At 39.9% G+C, this 15804-nt stretch overlaps 2 protein-coding genes across 2 annotated transcripts; both read right to left on the reverse strand.

Moving 5' to 3' along the window:
• Positions 1 to 1954: 1954 nt before the first annotated feature.
• Positions 1955 to 5914, reverse strand: LOC145889722 (uncharacterized). The gene is made up of 7 exons (XM_082980725.1): positions 5858 to 5914; positions 5646 to 5792; positions 5218 to 5346; positions 3838 to 5104; positions 3680 to 3782; positions 3420 to 3615; positions 1955 to 3344 (listed from the first exon to the last, which is right to left on the reverse strand). The coding sequence occupies exons 4-7, from the start codon at positions 5061 to 5063 to the stop codon at positions 2869 to 2871; spliced, it is 2001 nt and encodes a 666-aa protein (XP_082836851.1). The 5' UTR covers positions 5064 to 5104; positions 5218 to 5346; positions 5646 to 5792; positions 5858 to 5914; the 3' UTR covers positions 1955 to 2868.
• Positions 5239 to 15095, reverse strand: LOC145890047 (uncharacterized). Its single transcript, XM_082981088.1, has 9 exons — positions 15032 to 15095; positions 14813 to 14959; positions 14383 to 14511; positions 13068 to 14328; positions 12913 to 13015; positions 12646 to 12841; positions 11233 to 12585; positions 5641 to 5792; positions 5239 to 5346 (listed from the first exon to the last, which is right to left on the reverse strand). Exons 1-9 carry the CDS (start codon positions 15093 to 15095, stop codon positions 5239 to 5241), a joined length of 3513 nt encoding a protein of 1170 aa, XP_082837214.1.
• Between the last annotated feature and the right edge of the window lie 709 nt (positions 15096 to 15804).

Raw genomic sequence — 15804 nt, forward strand, 5'->3', positions numbered from 1 at the left:
CTCTTCGGTTGAATGAAGTTTTGTTAAAACAATCATTTCATTCGAACAGTTGAACCGTCAAATTGCAACTGCACGAATCGTTGAGACATTAATTTACCAAAACACCGAAGTAATTCCGCAGAAAAATTACGAATGGGAAATTCCAAAGATTTCTGATATCGGTAAATGTAATTTTTTAATGGCGTAGAGATTTAGTCTGATATCTGATAAGTTTAAGAAACACAGGTCTGCTATCACGAATTTCAAATCTAAGTAATCGTTTGATTGGGACTTGAAATTTTTGTTATTGGAGCCTTGTTTGTCAACCTTTTTAATCTTTGATTTCCCCAAACGAGTGTGTACCTTACAACCAATAACCTTACCAATATTCTCGTCACTTCCATCTGGACACTGTGCAGCGCCATCATTCACAGATTCTCGGTATATCCAATAACGCCTGGAGCTGCAAAGAAAAAATCCATCCTCCGGTCTACAACCCTTTGCCAGCTCCAAAAACGGTTTTGCGTCAACTGCAAATAATAATTGTTCTCTCATATAAGTTGCATACACAAAAACACCAATAAAAAACCTCCACCTTTCTGACTGCTTCCAACAGTGACCGCAAAAAGCGTAAAAATAAGACGAACGTGTCTATCCATGGCGAAAGTGCTGTTTAAATCAAATCAAATGATGGCATGAGCACCGACAAAACCGTGAAGGTTCTCGAGTCAGGAGCTCTGTTATAATGGTATTTTCATTAACCTCTCAATAGAGTTTCCTTGAAGGAAACTGACGACGTGGTAAATGTCACGTCCCTACACTGTGATATACCTGAAAGTCTAACACAGCTATGGCGCTTTTGTGATGAGCATCAAGTTTTTGGTAGCTTTATCATCACTACTTTCCCTTCACACAACTGGCAACCGAATATGGGAAAGTCGCGAGGGGCCTTCAATTGGATGACGCTTTTCATATCTGCAGTACAATTAATTTTCTATAGTCACGCCGCTGTATTGTTTTCATGAATGCTTTCAACAGTTGCTATCCCATGTAGCGTTATCTGTTCGAGAATTGAAGGCCACCACGTTTGGATAATACGTCATCAAATCGAGTATGTACACCCAACTTCACAAATAACATGCTACTCGATTGTTGCATTTTGTTTGCCGACAAGCACTGAAACTCTGATGGTAAGCAATGCCTAAACCCTTCTACTTCGTCACTATTGTCTGGAAACACATAGCTATCGCAATCAACTTTTCCGTCAGCCACCAACCACCTGGGAATGCAGTTCCTGCTCCGTGAGCATTGAAACTCTGACAAACAGAGGATTAGGTGTTTGATAAGCAACAAACCACAGTTCTTAACAATTTTCGCAATTAGGATTGCGGACCTTTCAGAAGTTTAGTGATATACACTTACTGTTCAACCTTACCTTGAAATAGGCAATGATACCGCATCAATACCGTAAACAGCATCGAAAATGACACCCGTACCGTGTTGATGAATGTACTGATTCCTGCACATTTTTGGTAATTGTTGTATTTTTGTTGCAAACATGTCTGTGAACTAAGGGTCGAAGCAGGAGGATGGTGCAATGTCACGTCTTGGATTGCATTGTGACGCAAAAAATATTGTGCGTGCAAATGTCAAAATTTTTTTTTTAGGAAAGTGGAGCCAATAATATGAATTGTGTAAGCTGCAGACTAATGGCCACTGTTTTTCTTTGGTAAACTCCAAAAATAATTTTGAACGATGGTTTCATTTAAAAAAGCATACGTGCGAATGTACAACAATAACACAAAAGCATAAACAATACTACAGTAAAAACCTTGACAAATCGTTTCAAGAAAACACAATTTGCACGAACTAATCAATAACAACGTATATCGATTACTCCCAAGCGTCATGCAACACAACCCTGTTTCACATTTGAGTGGTACGTTGGCTGGAAGACGCTGTATGCGCATCCACAGTTTCAGACCATAAACGGGCGCGTGCTATGTTTAAACCTCTTCTAAACGGTTTTACTAACAGAGAGAAGGGGTTGGCGTAAATGATCGGGTTAAGAGAACTGTTAATAGGGAGGAATACAATAGCCGATAAAGCATAAGCAATAGGAGGAAGAATGACTTTGCCCACACTCAGGAAGGTCATGAAACACAATGGAAACCAGCATGCTAGATCGGTTGCTATCAGAATTGCAATTTTCTTATGAAGCTTATTTGACGTTTTGGAAGCAGAACTTGCCACTCTGTGTAACGTTGAACGTCGGTATATCAAAAAATAAGCAATAATAATGTACATGAGCGCACAAAAGTTGAAAGTCATTACAGCGGAAGTCATCGGGTTGTGCTCTTGGTCGTTATCGCTAGTTACATAAAGCCTTGGAATACAAACACCACTGGCGCTGTAGTATCCAAAGTAACCTTTTACTTGAGGAGAAATATTAGGGAAATGATTGTTTAAGTAATCTTCAATATCGTACCAATGCGTAGGAGGTTCTACAGTGGATATGTTAGCAGTGCTCAAGGCTGAAATCCTTTGTGCAAATTGTTGATATGGGGCAAGAGCGACAGTATCGGATGAAAAGAATGGATTGGACGATATCCAGGCCAGGGTTACCATTGAACTTGACAAATGCACTGAGAGGGGAAGAAGTGCTATAAACAATGCAACCATCCACACAGTAGCAAGCCAGAAGAAGACAACGCGTAAACGCATTTGACGGCTGTTGATTGGAAATAAGACACCATATAATCTATAGGAAGTGAGAACAACCAACGAAAATACGGAACATTGGCTCGACAACACAATAGTTACTCCCAAAGCTGTACAAGATGGGCTTGTACGCCATTCTTTATCAACAAGGCAATATTGTCCTTTGTATTACTGTGATCTGATGGCAATAGAAAACAGAGCTACGCCCATGAGGAAATCAGCAACAGACAGATTTAGAATCATAAGGTCATTTGCAATAGACACTTTAGATCTTCGCTTTGATGGGTTACGGGGTCGTGTATAAAGTTTTCTTAAAATAATGAAGGCTACTGCAGCATTGCCAAATGTGGCAAAGAAAGCCATTATCCAGACAAGAACCTGAAGAAACGATGACTTTATAAGATCTTCCCTTGATGATATTCCACCTTCACTGAACACGTTCTTTGGACATTCATCTGAATAATCTGAGCAGTCTTGCTTCCCATCGAGGACTTGACTTCGTTTGACAAAGAGCGGATCCCCGTTTTCGCAATAGAAATGTGTGGCATCTGTGCAGTTGATTTCATCTGACTGATCAACGCAATCTGTTGGAAGTTTTGCATCACATCGTTTTTTCAATGGTATGCTCACAACTTTTTTTGAACCTGGAAGTTCGTGATGAAAAGTAAGTAAATGCTGCTGATTTTAAATGTCTAGAAAATGAAACGCCCTTCTCATACCTGTAGGCCACTCTGTTGTTCCAGCATCGCAAATAAACCTTGTATCTGTGCAATTTCGTTCATCTATTCCATCTTCACATTCCAAAACTCCATTGCAGATTGACTTTCCGAACGCAAAGTTCAACAGACCAGCGCAGCGCCTCAATTTCACTGTGATGAAGTTGGTAATGCCGTAGTATCCAGGGGGTATCAGTTGCTGAATGTTGTCAAAGATTCGTTACAATTGAGTTATGCCCATGAAGTTTACAGCATGATCTCACATTAACGGTTTGCAAGTCGTCACAAATTGATAGACGATGGGAACAATTGGCCCTTTCGCTACATTCGTCCTCGAAGTTGCTACATTCTGTTACGTTGTCACACCTGAAATAGGAAAAAAGGTGAAAATTTAAACTAAATAACACTAAAAATAACAAACCTAGTAGCCTCTGGTGGAACAAACGCCTTTATAAACGACTCTAGGTCACTTCCTGGAAGTGCTGCTTCCAAGTCAGGATGGAAAAGGTCACACTTAAAGTCATATTTTTTGCTGCTTTCGGCTTTCACTGTTTTCAGGGTGCAAAGGTCCTCATCGACTTTATTATCCGCGCAGTCTGTTACCCCGTCACATACCTCGTTTGCTGATATGCATTTGTCGTCGCATTTTAAATCTCCAACTGAACAATTGGGATCGCTGTTAACGTAAACCACTTTCTGGCAAAACTCGGAAACATTTTTGCTCGCACGTCCTTGGGAACAAAGACACTCATCCGAAAAGTCTTGACAATCAATAACTCCGTCGCAAATTTGCCGAGATGCAATCACAGTTTTCCCGTCGAGGCAACGTGTGCAAGTCGATGTGCTGTTTTCTCTCAAACACAAATCCGAATCGTCATCGCAGTTCGAGAAATCGTCGTAAAGCATCCACTGGGGTATGGAGCAGTATCTGTCAGATGTTCCATGATCACGTCGACATTTGAAACCAGGTAGTGTTTTTATGTCATCAGTTCCATTGGCGCAATCCGAGAATGCGTCACATGAATGACCCCAGAAGATACACTTGCCTGGTTCACTGGGACAACGAAACATTCTCGGTTCATCACAACTTTCTATCTCATCACTGCAATCGCCACAATGATCCATTCCATCACATAACAAGTAAGTGGGAATACATCTTCTATCGTTGTGACAACGAAACTCGCCCTCCACACAACTCTCATTCTTTTGCATTGGAATTTCGTCACTTTCGTCTTTGCAATTGACCAAAGCGTTACCCCGCCACGAACGTGGAATGCATCGCCCATTGTCATTACACCTAAATTCGTTTTCACTCATGCAAAATGTGAGTGGTTCGTACTCGTCTGATCGATCAGAACAATCCCAATAATTATCCTTGACTCTGTACCTTGGAATACACCTTCCATTGGCGTGGCACCTGAATTCTGATTCGTTGTGACAACTTTTTAGTGGTGAAACTTCGTCCGTCCCGTTTTGGCAATCTTCGTAACCGTCCATTACCCATTCGCGTGGAATGCATCTTGTTTTCTCATTCGGCGATGCAGTGCAGCGGTATTCGTTTTTAAGACAGTTTTGAAAACCTTCTCTTTCGTCGCTGTTGTCGGGCAAGAGAACGCTATTGCAGTTGACTTTGCCGTCAGCCACCATCCACCTCGGAATGCAGGTCTTGCTTTTGGAACACTCGAACTCTAATTACATAACTGTCTTTTAAAAAATGTCAACATGCCGAAATACACAGGATTTGTTAACGTTACCAACACTTAACATGTAGCCTACACACTAAAGCCTTATTAGAACATACCATTTGGGCGACAGGGATAATTTAAACTTTCTGATAGTTGGCAGCTATCTTTGGTGTTTGTGAATCTTCTGAGAACGCATCTTTGGGTTCCTCTACACCTGATTTCATCGTCTGAACACGCCAGTGGCTCTGAAAGAATTAACTCTTATATAACAACCAATGTTACGATAGGAAATTCAGGTTTCCTGGAATGGATATTATACTACAAAGAATAACCTGGTGAAATAAGATCTCTAAAGCATTGGTTGCTGTTTAAAAAGTCACGAATGCGGAATTTCAAAGTTTGTCTGATATCGATAAATATAATTTTCTAATAAGGCAAAGATTTAGTGTGATGTCTAAAAAGATCATAAAACACAGGTTTAATAACGCGAATTTCAAATCTTAGTAATCGCTTGAAAGCGATTGTATACCCCACCTAACCTTACCAATATTCTCGTCACTTCCATCTGGACACAGTTTACCGAGATCCTTCACAGATTCTCGGTATATGCAATAACGCCTGGAGCGACAAAGAAAAAATCCATCCTCCGGTCTACAACCCTTTGCTAGCTCTGAAAACGGTTTTGCGTTTCCTGCAAATAATAATTGTTCTCTTATATAAGTTGCATACACAAAAACACCAATAAAAAACCTCCACCTTTCTGACTGCTTCCAACAGTAAACGCAAAAAGCGTAAAAATTAGAAGCACGTGTCTATCCATACGGCAATTGTTGTAATGATATTTTCATTAACGCTACCAAGAAAGTTTCGTTGAAGGAAACTGCCGGCGTGAGAAACGTCACGTTTCTGCATTGCGACATACCAGAAAGTCCAACACAGTTATGGCGCTTTTGTGATGAGTATCACGTTATTGGTTGCTTTATCATCATTACGTTCCTTTCAGGAAACTGGCAACCGAATATGGGTATAGGTGTTCAATTTGAAGACGTCTTGTTTTGCTTCAGTAAAATTCGATTTCTTTATTCACCAGGCTATTCTGTTTTTAAGAATGCTTTCAACAGTTTTTATTACACGTGGCGTTATCTGTTCGAGAAGTGAAGGCCACCACGTTTGGATAATACGTCATCAGCATATACGCCCAACTGCACAAATAACACCTCTTCTAATCAACAACATGTTTATGCTGTTTCAGGATAATCCTGCTTTTCTCTCATATGTTTTTTTTACTATCTTCTCATATATAAAATTCCGTTTGCACAAAGGCAAGTCGTATCTTGCTGATACATGCTTGGTAATGTTTGAAACAAAGTGTTTCTGATTACCGTCAGTTACCGTCATTGGCGACTGACGTCATACCGATACCGACTGACGGTATAATCAGCAACACTTTGTTTCAAATATTTCATATCGGCTTATTGCTGTTGCTGGTTTTAAAGACGGTGCCACATCAGGGGTTGGATTCTGTCCACTTAAGACATTAGAAGGTTCACAGGCTTCGCAGCCAAGGCATTGCAGCCAAGCTGGATCAGCCACTATTCTCGAGTATTACTTCTGCGTTGCTTAGGAGATTAGGTTACATGCTTGTTATTGATATGTTTCAAAGTATTTTAACCTGAAGTAATACGCTCGTTCATCACTCAACTCCCACAGAGTATTCGGCAGAGCATGGACCTTAATACAGACGTTCTTGTCCGTATGGTAACAGAGGCCTCATGGCAGTCTCGTCGCGTAACCGGCATCTAACTTTTTACGGAAATTATCTGATTTGATTTTGGAAGCATTTATTGATTTCATTGTATACTCTTGCGTCGGTAAATAGAGGTTTTACAATCATAGCATGAAAAAATCGCAAAACATATAAAAGGCGTTTCTGGTAAATTTACCTGACATTTTCCTACAGACTAAAATACTTTTTGTAGAACCTTTACGTAAGATCTGCCTCTTACAAGGAGCGGACACTTGACACCAAAAGCGTACCTAGCGAATCAGTTTATGATATGTTCTGTATAAGGTAATAATGTACGATACAAATAGAGCAAAATATGCGGATGTTACACAACAACAACAACAACAACAACAAAATCAACAGTGAAAAGTTTGACAAATGCTTTGCAGCAAACATAATTTCTTTGAAGTAACCAACAATAGCCACATAATTCATTTTTTAGCAAGCGATGAGCAACACAATATTCAACTATTTTCAAGGGCACAGATAAGGGAGTTTCGTTGATTGTTTCACATCTGAGACGTTTGTGGGATGGAAGTCGCCGCAAACGTATCTGGTATTTCGGACCTCAAACGGGCGCGTGCTCTGTTCAAGCCTTTTCTAAACGGTTTTACTAACAAAGAGAAGGGGTTTGTGTAAATTATAGGATTAAGAGAACTGTTTATGGGGAGGAATACTATGGCCGACAAGGCATAAGCAGTGGGAGAAAGAATGATTTTGCCCATACTTAAAAAGGTCATGAAACACAATGGAAACCAACAGGCTAGATCGGTTGCTATCAGAATTGCAATTTTCTTATGAAGCTTATTGGATTTCTTTGCTGCAGAACTTGCCACTCGGTTTACCGTCGAACGTCGGTATATCAACATGTAAGCAATAATAATGTACATGAGCGCACAAAAGTTGGAAGTCATTACAGCGGAAGTCATTGGGTTGTGCTCTTGGTCGTTATCGCTAGTTACATAAAGCCTTGGAATACAAACACCACTGGCGCTGTAGTATCCAAAGTAACCTTTCACTTGAGGAGAAATATCAGGGAAATGATTGTTTAAGTCCGTACATTGTGATATACCTGAAAGTCCAACATGAGCATCAAGGCTTTGGTTTCTTTATCATCACTACTTTCCCTTCACACAACTGGCAACAGAATATGGGAAAGTTGCGAGGGGTCTTCAATTGGATGACGCTTTTTATTGCTTCAGTACAATTTATTTTCTGTATATCGGAATACAAGCTTTAGTTTCAAAATATCGAAGGTTTGACGCCGTTCTCTCATCGTTTAGCACAATGTATTTAACATTTCAACAGGGTAACACGAAGATTTTGTTTTTTCAAGTGTTACGTACAGAAACATGCACAAACGTAAATATTCCTTTTTATCCGAATTACAATCAATCCAATAACTTTTACCACTAGGTTGAATAATAGATATTTTTCAGGTCCTTGCAATTTTGCAAATTTGATTGACAATTTTGTGTGACATTTCCAGAAAGACAATGACAGATTCCATTTATTCTGACTCTGCTATAGAATCATTGAGATATAAGTGACATGTCCTAACGCTTTCGAACGCTTGCGAATGTCACAAAACCAAGTGGTTTGAGCAATCACATGGCAGCAGGATTGCAAAACACGTTGTTGTGAAGAATGTTGATTAATGCCACGAACCCAGTGCCATTAATTTGTGTTCATTACCTGTCCTGACCAGGGTATGTGGTTGTCACCGATTACAGAAATGAATTCGATCCTCAATTGTGATGTGGCACTAAGTGACACATACAACACAGTTATTTGCGGACTTCCCTTATGACCGAGCTCGTCACTTTTTGAACGCAATATCCCAGCAGGTTACAAATTATATCCATATGCGCAACAACGCTTATTTCACAAAAACATGTTGGCCTTTTTTATAATCATTGCGCCGCGACACCACATTGCATAAAGTGTCTAAATTTAAAATAAAAATGCGGTCATTTAGACACTTTTCAAAATTTATTCCCCACACAATACTAAAATCTCTTCAGGACCACATGTCAAGGAAAATTCTTACGTGTAGTAATGTTTGTGCTATAGGGACTACTTTATGGTATTCAAAACTGGTGGCCATGCACATATTCTCGGTATGCAAAAAGTAATATGGCCCAGTCATTAGGGAAGTCCACAAAGTCCACAAATGATTGTGTCACTCATGTCTCCAAATGTTCTGCCAAGTCTTACTAAAATTGTGGATCGAATTCATTTTTGCAAGTAGTGACAACCACATACCCTGATCAGGACAGTTTATTGAACACAAATTGATGGCAATTGAAGGGTTCGTGCCATTAATCAACATTCTTCCAACTGTTAAAAAATTTCAATAAAATCGTAAAGCCTGTTGTGCAAATAAATCATCAAAACAAGCCTTAATTATCTCTTTTATCACGGCAATATGTTATCAAAATATATGTTTGTAAGTAAGTTATGTAAAGTACCTGCCTTTTTTCCAAGTGATCCTGGCCTTTAAAATACGATTGTAGAAAATAAACCCTGGCGAATGTAGCGCATGAATAACAACACTGCAATAGATGTAAGTCGCTACAGCGAAAACACGGGCGTTGCGTGTGATCTTTTTACAACAAATATGCAAAATTATGACGTCATTAAGTATTGGAATTCGGCCAAATATTGCAGAATATTCTGCATTGGTACATCCTTATTAGTTAGCATCTATTGATAATTTACCTTTTTACTTTCGTTGACCAGAAGTCAACTGGGATCAACGTTATCTCCCGTTTGCCAATATAACATATTGTTTCGCAGTACGGGAAAAAGATACTCTGCATTTGCCACCACCCTTTTCGTGGTTATTTATAGTAATTAATTTGGTATTTTGGTAATGCCGTGATTCAGCAAATCGTGCAATTGTTAGCGGACTATATCCACAACACGGGCTGGTAAGTCACAAGGTGGTGTGGGCAAAAATATTTCCGAGTTTTGCCACAAAATTGATTCCAACTGTTTAGTTAGAGGCCCGATAACAAGTGGAAAGTAGCAAAGCAAGAGTGTTATAATACCTTTACACTGCGTCATCTGTAAGTAGCTCAAGTTTTAACTTCAAATGTGGCCGTCTTCTTTGTAATTTGATTAGGATTGCAGACCTTTTAGAAGTTTTCTGATATATACTAACTGTTTAACCTTTCCTTGAAATAGGCAGTGATATCGCGTCAATACCGTAAACAGCATCGAAAAAGACACCCCTACGTGTTGATGAATGTAATGATTCCTGAACTTTTTTTTTCAATTGGTGTGTGTTTGTTGCAAACAGGTCTGTGAACTGAGGGTCGAATCAGGAAGATGGTGCAATGTCACGTCTTTGATTCTTTTTCAAGAAACTGAATGCCAAACGTGAAACCAGGAAGTGTGGTTGCTGAATAGCAGGTGAAACGTGAGACAATAAAAGTAATGTTAAGTGTACCAGAAGGGCAGATAGTCAAAATACAAACTTTGGCTTTGAAATATAGAACGGTTTGACGCCGTTCTCTCATCGTTTCGCACAATGTATTTAAATTTTTAACAGGAAACAGGATAACGAGAGGGACATATAGACCTCATACAACTTCCTGCATCGTATCTAACTTCCTGTTCTCTAAACCGTATAATTTTAGTCCGATGAAAGTAAATATTATACATTGGTAGTTTATTGCGTATTGAATGAATAATTTTGAAAGTAAAAAAACTAATAGACTGCATCGAAATGTTCTGTATTGTTGACATAAATGCGATGCAACTTAAACCACGAAAAAAACGAGAAAACGTGAAGAAAACTAAAAAATACCCGATTATTCACAATCACGTGAACAAATGACGCCCAATACAATGTGGTCCCGAAAAATTAAAAAAATGACTTTGTAAATACTCATGAAGGTCAAGCAGATGTGGGTTTAGCCAAAAAAGTCCTTCAAGGAGACTTATGGCAACTGCGTACGACGGAAGTCGCGACACTAGTTTCTATCTTGTTGGACGCCAAAGCATTGTGACGCAAACAATATTGTGCCTGTAAATGCCAAGTTGTTTTTTTTTTCAAAACTTAGAAATGTTTTTGAATGATCGTTTCATTAAAAAAGCATACGTGCAAACAGGTTCAACAATAATACAAAAGCAAAAAAATATTCTGCAGTAAAATCCTTGACAATAGTTTCAAAAAACACAATTTCCACGAACCAATCTATCACAACGACGTAAATCAATTACATGCAAGCGTCATACAACACAACCCTGTTTTACATTGGAGTGGTACGTTGGCTGGAAGACGCTGTATGCGTATCCACAGTTTCAGACCTTAAACAGGCGCGTGCTCTGTTTAAACCTCTTCTAAACGGTTTTACTAACAGAGAGAAAGGGTTGGTGTAAATGATCGGGTTAAGAGAACTGTTAATAGGGAGGAATACAATAGCAGACAAAGCATAAGCAATTGGGGGAAGAATGACTTTGCCCATACTGAGGAAGGTCATGAAACACAATGGAAACCAGCATGCCAAATCGGTTGCTATCAGAATTGCAATCTTCTTATGAAGCTTGTTTGACGTTTTGGAAGCTGAACTTGCCACCCTGTTTACCGTCGAACGTCGGTATATCAAAAAATAAGCAATAATAATGTACATGAGCGCAAAAAAGTTGAAAGTCATTACAGCAGAAGTCATTGGATTGTGCTCTTGGTCGTTATCGCTAGTTACATAAAGCCTTGGAATACAAACACCACTGGCGCTGTAGTATCCAAAGTAACCTTTCACTTGAGGAGAAATATTAGGGAAATGATTGTTTAAGTAATCTTCAATATCGTACCAATGCGTAGGAGGTTCTACAATGGATATGTTAGCAGTGCTCAAGGCTGAAATCCTTCGGGCAAATTGTTGATATGGGGCAAGAGCGACAGTATCGGAAGAAAAGAATGGATTGGACGATATCCAGGCCAGGGTTACCATTGAACTTGATAAATGCACTGAGAGGGGAAGAAGTGCTATAAACAATGCAACCATCCACACAGTAGCAAGCCAGAAGAAGACAACGCGTAAACGCATTTGACGGCTGTTAATTGAAAATAAGACACCGTACAACCTATAGGAAGTGAGAACGACCAACGTAAATACGGAACATTGGCTCGACAACACAATAGTTACTCCCAAAGCTGTACAAGATGTGTTTGTACGCCATTCTTTATCAACAAGGCAATATTGTCCTTTGTAAAACTGTGATCTGATGGCAATAGAAAACAGAGCTACGCCCATGAGGAAATCAGCAACCGAGAGATTTAGAATCATAAGGTCATTTGCAATAGACACTTTAGATCTTCGCTTTGATGGGTTACGGGGTCGTGTATAAAGTTTTCTTAAAATAATGAAGGCTACTGCGGCATTGCCAAATGTGGCAAAGAAAGCCATTATCCAGACAAGAACCTGAAGAAACGATGACTTGATAAGATCTTCCCTTGATGATATTCCACCTTCACTGAACACGTTCTTTGGACATTCATCTGAATAATCTGAGCAGTCTTGCTTCCCATCGAGGACTTGACTTCGTTTGACAAAGAGCGGATCCCCGTTTTCACAATAGAAATGTGTGACATCTGTGCAGTTGATTTCATCTGACTGATCAACGCAATCAGTCGGAAGTTTTGCGTCACATCGTTTCTCAAGTGGAATGCTTACAACTTTTTTTAACCCTGCAGTAAAGAGTCAAGTCATGCGTGTTTTTATTGCTAAGTGTTGTTTCAAATAATTACCTGTCGGCCACTCAGTTGTTCCAGCATCACACAGAAATCGGTCATTCGAGCAATTGCGTTCATCTTCTCCATTTTCACACTCAAGAATTCCATTGCAAATCGATTTCCCAAACGCTGCATTCAAAGGCCCACTACAACGTTTCAATCTCAGTGTAAAGCTGGTTGTAACCCCCAAAAATCCGACTGGGAAATATTGCTGCACATTAACACGAAAAATTAGTATTTTTTATTGTATTACTAGGGCGTGAACTTACTGGTTATACTTACGTCTACGGTGTTCAATTCGTCGCATATGGAAATGCGATCGGAACAGTTTGCTCTTGTGCTACATTCGTCTTCAAAGTTTGCGCATTCCGTGGCTCCATCACATCTGCAAGCATCATTGGTTTATATGCAGGAAACAAAATTTAACTGCACAATACCTTTTGGCTCTTGCAGGCAAGAATAAGTCGATGAGACTTTCGAGATCAGTTCCGGCAATTGAATCTCTTACACTATTGGGTAAAAGATCACAGTCGAAGTCCAGCATTTTTGTGCTCTCTGTTTTGGTGTGGTTTGCAGTACAATGGGCCTCGTCGATTTGAAATGTCGGGCAATCAACCTTTCCGTCACAAACCATATTCGGTTTAACGCACTCTCCGTTATAACAATTCAGATCTCCGACTGGACAGCTTTGATTGTTATCAACGTAAGACACCCTTCGGCAAAACTCGTTTACACGGTCGTCTTTTCTGCTAGCTGAACACAAACACTCGTCTGAAAAGTCTTGGCAGTCGATAATTCCATCGCAAATTTGCCGGGTTGCAATCACCGTTTTCCCGTCGAGGCAAAGTGTGCAAGTTGATGTGCTGTTTTCTCTCAAACACAAATCCGAATCATCATCACAGTTCGAGAAATCATCATGTAGCATCCACTGGGGTATGGCGCAGTATCTTTGAGTGCTGGCGTGATCACGTCGACATTTGAAACCATGCATTACCTTAATATCATCATTTTCATTGGCGCAATCCGAAAATGCGTCACATGAATAACCCCAGTAGATGCATTTGCTTGGTTCATTCGGACAACGGAACATTCTAGGTTCATCACAACTTTCTATTTCATCACTGCAATCCCCACAATGATCCATTCCATCACATAACAAGTAAGTGGGAATACATCTTCTATCGTTGTGACAACGGAACTCTCCCTCCACACAACTCTCATTCTTATGCATTGGAATTTCGTCACTTCCATCTTTGCAATCGACCAAAGAGTTTCCTCGCCATGAGCGTGGAATGCATCGCCCGTTATCTTTGCACATGAACTCGGTGTTTTCGATACAAGGCAGGGTGTATCGTTCGTCGGTTTCATTCTTGCAATCCGGAAAACCGTCCATTACGCGATACCTTGGAATACATCTTCCAGTTATACTGCACCTAAATTCCGTTTCGTTGTGGCAAACCAATGTGGAAATTTCGTCGCTTCTGTCAGTACAATCGTCGTATCCGTCCCTTACCCATTCCCGTGGTATACATTGTTGCATTTTGTTGGCCGACAAGCACGGAAATTCTGATGGTAAGCAATATTTGAACGCTACTACTTCGTCGCTATTGTCTTGCAACACATAGCTGTTGCAATCCACTTTCCCGTCAGCCACCAACCACCTGGGAATGCAGATCCTACTCCGTGAGCATTGAAACTCTGACAAAAAGAGGATTACGTTTTTGATATAACATAACACAGTTCTCAACAAACCATTTCGACGGCACGGAAAATTAAGAGTTTCGGAAATTTGGCAGCTGGCACGTGTATTGAGGAATCTGCGATGTACACATCGCCCCGTGGCACGATGACAACTCACTTCATCATCTGTGCAATTGAGAGCTGACAAAAATGCGAACATGTCAATCACTGCAGCACTGGCAGAGTCAAGAAAAATTAAAAGTGAACAATGTTTAACATTAAATTTGTGAGCATGTGTTTTCTCCTCTGTCGTTTCCGTTTTGTTCCTGTTTTATGTACAGGTATGTCACTAATTGTCGTATGTGTCTTGTATGTCGCATATTTGATACCGCTTGTTGTCTTGGTTCACTATTAGCGACTTTTCTGCAGTATATGTTGGTTGTTATCAGGCATTCAACTGAACATCTCCGCGAAACTTCCACTATATTAACTTTCAACCAACCAGTGGATTGATCGCTTCCGTCCGCACATTGTCTATATGAATCTAACACCTCTTCTCTGTGTAAACATTGGGCGCCAGTTTGACACTGAAAAAATCCGTCTTCAGCTCTGCAGCCTTTCGATAGTTGTTTAAACGGTTTAGTATCAACTGCAACAAAGACCCATCGTAAAGTTTACTGCCCATAAAGTTACTTTGTGATAATAAAGAACAACCAGGCACCTTTTTTCTCCCATATGATCAACAGCAGTATAAGAAACTTAAATTCTCCAAACAGTTGTGACATGCCTCTTCAGTGTACTGTTCTTCTGTAAAATTACTGTATTATTTTGTTTGTCTTGTATGTCGCACGTTTGACTTCTCTTGTTGTCGCGTATTAACTTATGGGCACAACACTTGCAATGCAAATACATGCAAGACGTATCTCGTGGGAGAGTGTTACGAATCCTGTGGTAATTGAGTCCGGAAATGTGGGCGATCATGTCATAAGAACCTGTCGAACTTAAACAGACGAAACTCACCTTGGTATGACAGCGGAAATACCCACACACACCTAATGGCATGTGATTTCCATCACGTATAGACTTGTATCAGAGGGGGCATGTCATTATGGATTTGTGAACGGTGGTAACAATTGGCTTCCGTACTGCATTCGTCCGTATAGTTTTAGAAATTCAGTGATATTAACTGCAACCCGAAATTTTACAGCCTAATTTTCTGCACATTCTAAGTTGCAGCCGAAAAAGGGATGCATGAATTGCATCATGCAATGAAAGGATTTAGTATCGCTGATACTTGGAATGAATTACTTTAAAACAGACCTCCTATATGCACTTTGATGGATTGGTTGTCAACATTAATGCTCAAATATATCGCAGTATAAACCCATGGGCAGGATCCCATGCCAATCCCCACAAACACTGATTGCATGCCAATCCCCACAAACACTTCTAACACTGATAAAAATACGAAAATCATAATCTCCTATTTTCGCA

This window comes from Ascidia mentula, chromosome 2 (genome assembly GCF_947561715.1).
Source record: "Ascidia mentula chromosome 2, kaAscMent1.1, whole genome shotgun sequence".
Taxonomy (NCBI): Eukaryota; Metazoa; Chordata; class Ascidiacea; order Phlebobranchia; family Ascidiidae; genus Ascidia; species Ascidia mentula.

What these genes read in the sequence shown, in the direction of transcription:
- LOC145889722 (XM_082980725.1), bottom strand. Translation starts at nt 5,063, where the DNA reads ATGGTGGCTGACGGCAAAGTCAACTGCAATAGCGTTCTCTTGCCCGAC. An exon ending in ACGACTTGCAAACCGTTAAT is followed by an intron (nt 3,616 to 3,679) that starts GTGAGATCATGC and finishes GACAACATTCAG; the next exon opens with CAACTGATACCCCCTGGATA. An exon ending in AACAACAGAGTGGCCTACAG is followed by an intron (nt 3,345 to 3,419) that starts GTATGAGAAGGG and finishes ACGAACTTCCAG; the next exon opens with GTTCAAAAAAAGTTGTGAGC.
- LOC145890047 (XM_082981088.1), bottom strand. Translation starts at nt 15,095, where the DNA reads ATGTCACAACTGTTTGGAGAATTTAAGTTTCTTATACTGCTGTTGATC. An exon ending in CGGAAGCGATCAATCCACTG is followed by an intron (nt 14,512 to 14,812) that starts GTTGGTTGAAAG and finishes CATTTTTGTCAG; the next exon opens with CTCTCAATTGCACAGATGAT. An exon ending in TTTTCCGTGCCGTCGAAATG is followed by an intron (nt 14,329 to 14,382) that starts GTTTGTTGAGAA and finishes TCTTTTTGTCAG; the next exon opens with AGTTTCAATGCTCACGGAGT.